The following is a 7,992-nucleotide window of genomic DNA, read 5'->3' as shown; positions in this document are numbered from 1 at the left end:
TCAACAGAAACAGCAAGTTACTAAACCTAAAAGTAAAAGCAACCATAAATCACAAAACAGTGTAAATACATCTCGAAAACAGCAAAAAAAAAAAAAAAAATAATAATAATAATAAATTCCTAAGTGCATGATGGGAACAACAGGATCATGACTTTGATATTTTTACTTTAAAAATCTCTGTAAAAATAATATATATACATAAGCTCAAACTTTAAATTCTACAAGCTTAAATTGAGTACTAATATAACTTTATTTTTTTATTTTTGCCTGAACTAAATTATTAAATGTAGAAATTACATTTGTTTTTCTGTATTATTTACTTCACCACAAAATAATTTTTATCAGTACATGTACAAACATTAAAAGAATGTAGAATGCTCTGTAAGGGCAATAGATTATTGACAACAAAAACATGATTCTGTCAGTGCAAAAGGTTATTTATAGAAAATAAATAAAACAATGAATTCAGTGAAAAATGAATACCCCCTTTACTGAAATAAATAAATAAATACATTAGGCCTAAATGCAGCTGCACAACACACATGTTCTGTAAATACACCTAATAGTCTAAAAATACAATTACCTCATAGTGTTTCTGTTAAATGAAGAGTTTGTCTAACTTAGAAAGCTTGAAATTATGTTATGAAAATGTATACTGCAACTAACTGCATTAACCACAATGCAGAAAAATGACTTCTATGGACAGCTGCTTGATCTTATCTCACTTGACACATTCATCACCTCAGTCTAATGTATCTATAACATAGACCTACTCTCCACTCTGACCCCTGAACAACCATCAATCAACAAGCCAAGCTCTGATGGAGAATGTTAAGGGAAAATGCATTTCCGAATAATTCACTTATTGTAGGCTAAATAGCTCTATACAAATAAAATGAAATTGGCTTTTCGGCTTTAAGTTGGAAACAGATACGCATATTAAAATTTAAAAGCAAATTTCTGTCACGCCACACTCAAGTCTGTCTAACCTATACCTTCATTGGATTATACAATAAAGCGAAATAATAAGCCAAGTCTGTACAGTTACGCACATGCCTCACATCCCTCCCTTCTCGCGGCGTCATACCCATGATGCAGCGCGGCTCGTGCAGATGTTTTCAGAGCTCAGACTGAAGAGATTTCACGCTAAGCTAACGACCTGAAGCTCTGCACTTGAACCAGTCTCAATGCACTCATCGAAGGTGTAGAGATACAAGAGTCTCCAAGATAACACACAATCTTGGGTTATGGCGACCAGTGGCGGGGGTATGATATGTAGCATTCAATTACTCTTAGTTTAGCTCCCATCTAGTGCTAACGAGTTAGCTGCTTTTGTTTCATTATCTGCTGAGCTTCTGAGATCTGCTGTTGGTTTGTAGATAGAACAGAGTTTACTTTATGCCACGACTATGTCTTTTGTTTCTATGGTGTGTTATATTGATGATCGTGAGGTATTAGCCGGCGTTTACATATTTACTCATTCTCGGTTGCTAACTAGCTAACGTTAGCTGAAGGGTTGCATTGAGTGCGCAGGCCGTGTGTTTACATACAGAATGAGTTCTACTTGGATAGTGATTTTGACACATAAATGGTGGATTAAGAATGAGGTTGAAGTCTGTAAGGTTATGTAAGCATATGTACCGCTGCCTCGACAGACAACAAGACCTGTTTTATCAAGGCCAGAGACACAAATCAATACGTGGCTGTTTTTTTTCCATTCCGTGGTGGCAAGTACGTTTTTGTGTGTTGAATGTAGGCGTGATGTTATGTCAAGTGTGTGTTGTAGCGGTTTATTACAGAGATCAAGACCGGTTCCTGTAAATCCCTTCAACATGTCATTCGTACAGTAAATCACTGTCAAGCTGTACAGAGGCAGATCAGATTTTAATGCTGTTTTCAAGTTCAGAATTTGATTTGGATTACATGCTAATGGAAACGTGCTTTCCAGTGAACATAATTATGTTGTAAATTGGTACTTGAACTGCTTAGAAAGTGAATATCTCAAGAACTGCACTTGGTACAGTCTTCCAGTGGCTTCTTCCAAATGACATCTGCACTGGTTAATTACTCGGCCTCATGCCAGTCCAAACCTCTGTGACCTACTGTCTTCTGTGAAACATAAAAGAAGATATTTGAAGAAGTTTTGTTCTTTGTTTTTCATTTATATAATAGGGGTAAGTGTGGTCAGTTTGGTTCCCATCGTTCTTCAAAATGTCTTCTTTTGTGCAAAAGACAAGCCATACGGATTTGGAATGAAATGAGGGAAAGTAAATGATCACAGAATTTTTCGATCTTGGATAAACTCCCTTTAAGATTAGAGACATTCTTTAAAGACTACTAAATTTGCTTCAAAGGGAAATTGTGCCGCTGCAGAATCTTGATCCTGAACATCTCAAGCAAAAAATCTTGGTGTTGCAGACTAGGGCTGAGCATATACAATCATTTAAACATAAGACATGAAGTATAATTTTATATAATGTAAGACAAATGTGTTTCGTTCTCTTGTCTGCATGTAGATGATGAGTTTGATGAATATGATAAGCCTGGTGCTGAAAGGTCAAGAAGACGGAGAGGAGATGATGATGATTTGGAAAGGTAAGTCTTCACTGTCTCATTGCTGCTATTAAGCAGAATGAAAAAGACTAATAAAGAGAGCATCAGTTTCCCAGAAGCACTCCTAGCATTCCAGCAAAAGTCTTGCATGGCATACAAAATAATTTTCACCAGCATAGATACAGAGTGTATTGGTTTTTTCAAAGCAAATAAAGTTGTTGCTTTAATATGTTGCTTTGCTCTGCTGAAATGGTGTCAGGCTTTTCAAAGATTTATTGTGAAAGCACCGTATTTTTTTTTATTATAAATGTATCAATTCACAGTGATTTGGAGGAGGGAGACTTACTTGAAGAAGATTGGCTGTCATCAAAAAAGGTAAAGTGATTTCCATCATTGCCAGTTTCTCCTATAACTTATTTTTCACTGTTTATAAGTGTTCTTTCACTGTTATATCAGTATTCTTAACTGATAGGAATATATAAAATATTCCCATCAGGTGTACTTTATGTTCAAGACTTATAAGGCCAACTACATTTTCACCAAAATATCAATCATATTAAGCAGAAGATTTTTTTTAACTAGTATTATTATTTATTTTATTTTTTTGTCCGCCCCAGAACCCCTCAGAGCTGTCAGATGAGGAGCTTAATGATGACCTGTTACAAAGTGATGAAGAAGACCAAAATGCAAGGTACCCTAACAAAGCCTACCAATAACATTTTGGTCAAAAACATAAACTATTGGGTGATGTTGACAAGAGACGTAAGTGAATTATACAATATGGCACTCATATCAGTGTAAACATGTTTGAAATGGTCTTTTCTTTTAGGTTTATTGACAAATTACTAAATTATAAAATCTTCTAATATGATAAAATTGCAATTGGTTTAAAGGGTTAGTTAATCCAAAAATGAAAATTGTCATTAATAACTCACCCTCATGTCGTTCCAAACCTGTGAGACCTCCGTTCATCTTAGGAACACAGTTTAAGATATTTTAGATTTAGTCCGAGAGCTCTCAGTCCCTCCATTGAAGCTGTGTGTACGGTCTACTGTCCATGTCCAGAAAGGTAAGAAAAACATCATCAAAGTAGTCCATGTGACGTCAGAGGCTCAGTTAGAATTTTTTGAAGCATCGAAAATACATTTTGGTCCAAAAATAGCAAAAATTACGACTTTATTCAGCATTGTCTTCTCTTCCGTGTCTGTTGTGAGTGCGTTTGAAAAATGAATATAAAATGCCACATTACCAAACCTGTTCACTTTTCAATTCGTAGGGTAAAAATTGCCTTCACTCCATAATGTATGCAAGGCTTCTAAAATCAATTTATTCGTGCTCTAAAATCAATAGTTCATCCATAACCTAATTAGAGATGACATTGAACTAACTTTGACCTCTGCCTTAATCAAACAGCTTTCTTTTTTGCAATAAAAAAAAAATAAAGTTAACAAATTTAATCAATAACAATTTTAAGTGACATGCTTCTCTTCAGTCTCTAATATAGTAATTGTGGTAACCGAAGGGCTTCAGTTTATTGTCCAGAGCTTAACTCATGCTTGTCTGTCGATGTCTTTGTGTCTGTGATCCAGTGCTCAGGGTGACGTTGTGAGCTTAAATGCCACACTGGGTCTGGGCACGTTTGGTCACCTTCACGATGAAGACCCTGACGGAGGTGGATACACTGAATACGCCTATGAAGGGACAGGGGGGGGGCAACCGGGTTTCTCTCAGGGTGAGGAGTATGAGGGAGATATGTACCAAGGAGAGCATGAAGAGGTGGAATACCCAGGAGACCTGAATTGTGATGAATATCAAGATGAAGTGTTGGACCTACAGATCGACAAGCCACTGGATGATGATTTTCAAGTAAGTAACACTTTCTCTTGCTATCTATTGCTTGCACACACTTCCTGTAATTAGGTCTGTTGTGGTGAAGAAATTTCCCTTTAACGTGATTTTGAAGGGCTTATCAAGTGCAGAAAAATGCGGTTGCTTGTCATAGTCTGTGGTTGTCTTGTCAGTATCGTGATATTACAATATTGTGGTTATCATGTCAGCCCTATCCATAATCCCCCACCTCATTTCCTCCATGTCTGCAGCCTGACACCTTATGCTTTGTGACCCTAAGGCTTCAAGGTTTTGTCCAGGGCGAGACTCTTTTCACAGTCTTTGTTCAGCAGATGTCCTGCCAATCCATGCTGGCTAATAGGAAGAGCTCTCAGACAGGATCTGATAAAGTTGGCTGTAGGTGAAAAGGTTATTGACCACCTTTAATGTAGTTTTTATCAAGGATGACACAGGAGCATGATTGATGAGTTGTGTCCTTTCTGTATGCATTTATGTATTTATGAAAGTATTAATAGGACAGTTCCCTCAAATATGAGAATTGCATGAGAATTTGAGTCCCAAATCAGTCTAACTTCATGAATCATTCAGATCAGTTTTGGGAACAAATTCATTGAAAATCTACTCAAACATCCTACTAAAAATGATTATTTATGTATCGGACATCAGAGAAAGTTAGTGATATGAAAAGAGGAAAACAAGGCACTGGAGGTTGCTTATTCAATCCCAAATGTTAGCTGATAGATAAACTGGACAACTGTCTGATCAGATTGATTAGAGGTCAATCTGAGTAAAAATAGATCGGCCCTTTCCCAATCTATAAACAGCTGTCTGTCAACTGACATGGGAGAGTATTTTGTTGTACATACAAAGATGAAAAACTACCTTTGCCAGCTGTTTGTAGCACTCTTGAAGAATATTCCATTGCTTAAACGCTGCTTGGTTTTCTGTGTTTGAGCGTGTGATATCTCGGTTTACTAGGTCGCTTAGCTGCTGGGGCTTAGCATCTTTGTTTACTGTTATCCAGAGTTAGGCCATCCTTAAAAATATTTTGGTTTGCAGTAACGGTAAAAAAAAAAAAGGGTCTGTAGGTATCACCAAAATTTACTTAAAAAAAAAAAAAAAAAAAAAATATATATATATATTTTTTTTTTTTTTTAAGTAAATTTTGGTGATGTGGATTACGTAGGTATAAATTTAAACAAATTAGCATATCTTGACGTCACTGACTGGGTCTTCAACCTGTACCTTCGTGCGCATAATTGCAAACCTCATTTTGATGCAGGCGATATAGGCCACAAACAAATTGAAATCTTTGTCAAAAACATGTTTATTGTTTATTGCATGAATTTCAGGTGAGAAGAAAAAAATGAGGTACTGTTTTACTTGCATCTACCGCTAGGTGTCATGCAACCTACAAATGGGAGACCGTTTACTTTGCTATCTTGGGTTGTCACTTTTGTGAAAAAACTCCTGTTTGATTTGAGTGACAAGTCTTCATTGAATCGATTGTAAAATAATTTTTTGCATGTCTAAATACGTTTTATACGGCAAATATAAAGGTAAATCCATGGACAACAGGCAGGACGAATGTAAAGATTCAATATATTGGTAAAGACCAATATTTCTGATGATTTATTGGTGTGAAGTTTCGTGCACAATGACAAATAGGAGTGCAACATTCTCGAAAAACAATAAGCAGAGTGGACTGCCATAACAATGCAAAACATTTACTGCAGGCTTCAACATGGCTGTGTTTACGATTAGAAATTTCGGCCGAACAATGTTTTTTTGTTGTTGTTGATGTTTCTGGCCGAATAATTTCAGTTGCCGATTATTCAGTGCATCCCTAATTGTAACATTCAGATTACCCACAGCCAAAATAAGATCTCAATTTAAGGAGTAAAATGTGGACTTCAGCGGAGGGAATGGGCTACTGGGCCGTTAGGCTTTAACAGATGGACAGAAACAGGACCTGTAGGTATAGTGGAGAATGGAGACCAGACCTGTTGTGGCTATAGAAGCAGAGAAAGGACCATGAGCAGAGGACGTGAGATTCAGCAAGGTAGTCAGCAGAAGTGTGCGCCCATCTCTTCGGATGCTTTTGTACATTCTGTGCTTGATCGTGTATGAGAATTTGCTCCGAGTCAGATGATGATATTTTCCCTGTCAGTGAGCTATGTGTGCACCAGAGCTTTCTTTGCATCTGTTTATATATATGTGTGTGTGTGTTGGTGTGTAAAGACAACACAGTCAATGATATTTTCACCACCACTGAGCCGTGTGCATGTTTATCTCCCATTCTCTGTGTATCATGTCAAACATTTACATCTCATTGAATTTCAAATAGCAGCAGGAATAGTAATAGGGCATAGTAATGAGACTGGGCTCCTACTGTTATGCTAATTTAGAAAGACTCCACTTCAGTGCGCCCCTCCCTTTCCCTCCCCTCTCCAACTTTAGAATGCTACACCGGGGCCTTTCTGGCCTCTTTCTCAGATGTGGCATTAACATTTTCATTCAGAAGTGATTTTGCTTCATTCTAATGTTTTATCTTCATCGTCGTTTTTGCCATTGAACAGGTCCTGTTAGTGCCGACCTGTGACACGCTCCGCAGCAGGTGTTTCAGCGAATGAAGGACAAGAGATCAGTTTAACCCTGATGTTCAAGTCCAGCTTGAATTTCCAGTGAATGGAGTAAAGATTTGATTGTTCTTCACAGGTGGATGAATACCCAACTGAGTATAGTGAAGAGCAGACTGACCAGCAAGAAGTACCTGGGGAGGAGGAGGAGGAAACTGAGGAGCAGGATGGCTCTCAGGTCAAAGAATTAGAATTCCTATCTTTCATGGAGATGCTTAAAGTCACACAGCGTGAGTCTGATGATATATATATTCTCTTATGTTTCAGATGGAGAATGAAAACGATCCAGAAGCTGAGGCTGAGCTAGAGACTGATGTAAAAGAGGAGTCCGATGAGGAGGAGGAGGATGTTGAAGAATCCGGACGTCTGCGATTTAAGACAGAGCGCAAAGATGACACAGTGGTCAGACTCTCTGATGCTACAAGTAAAAGAAGGAACATCCCAGAAACATTAGGTTAGTTACAAACAAATGAAGCACCTTTTTGTACTGTTATAGGTATAAAAATCTTTGGACAGTAATTGTTTCTCATGGTGACGTAAGCTTTTTTCAGCATTTACAGGAGTGAAGCCTGTGTTATACTTTCCGCATGAGCAGCATGGATGTGGACGACTTGTATTTATACTACTGAAAGCATACGCTGATGGTCTGCTCCGAAATGTGAACAAACAGTTGTCCAGAATTATTGCACATCTGGCTGTCTTTATATTGTTTTATTGACTGATTCTACAGGTTCGAGTAGCATCGGGCTTCTTCACACAGCCTGCACATGTGCAATGGTGCTTTTGAAGCCTACTGACAAAAAATGGGAGGCACACGGTCGTCCGCTCAAAACCTCCGCACACACTCTTCGATGATGATTTTTACGTCACGCCTACCTAGCGATCCATAGCGGACTCGCGGACGCAGAAAGGCTTTAGTCTATGATTTTATTGCCGTCCGAATCTAGAATAA

The 7,992-nt window shown here is 37.8% G+C and overlaps 1 protein-coding gene across 1 annotated transcript in view; it reads left to right on the top strand.

The window, feature by feature from the left end:
- Window positions 1-1,088: 1,088 nt before the first annotated feature.
- LOC132107337 (RNA-binding protein 33-like) overlaps window positions 1,089-7,992 on the top strand; it is a 42,589-nt gene continuing 35,685 nt past the window's right edge. The window contains exons 1-7 of the mRNA XM_059513572.1: window positions 1,089-1,266; window positions 2,517-2,595; window positions 2,877-2,928; window positions 3,171-3,244; window positions 4,143-4,419; window positions 7,120-7,218; window positions 7,308-7,494. Of these exons, the coding sequence (XP_059369555.1) occupies window positions 1,248-1,266; window positions 2,517-2,595; window positions 2,877-2,928; window positions 3,171-3,244; window positions 4,143-4,419; window positions 7,120-7,218; window positions 7,308-7,494 (787 nt within the window). The 5' untranslated portion in view covers window positions 1,089-1,247. The remainder of the gene's footprint in view (window positions 1,267-2,516; window positions 2,596-2,876; window positions 2,929-3,170; window positions 3,245-4,142; window positions 4,420-7,119; window positions 7,219-7,307; window positions 7,495-7,992) is intronic.

The sequence above is a fragment of the Carassius carassius genome, chromosome 2 (genome assembly GCF_963082965.1).
Source record: "Carassius carassius chromosome 2, fCarCar2.1, whole genome shotgun sequence".
Classification (NCBI taxonomy): domain Eukaryota; kingdom Metazoa; phylum Chordata; class Actinopteri; order Cypriniformes; family Cyprinidae; genus Carassius; species Carassius carassius.
The sequence above is the reverse complement of the archived record's forward strand: the minus strand, read 5'-3'. Positions and strand labels throughout refer to the sequence as shown.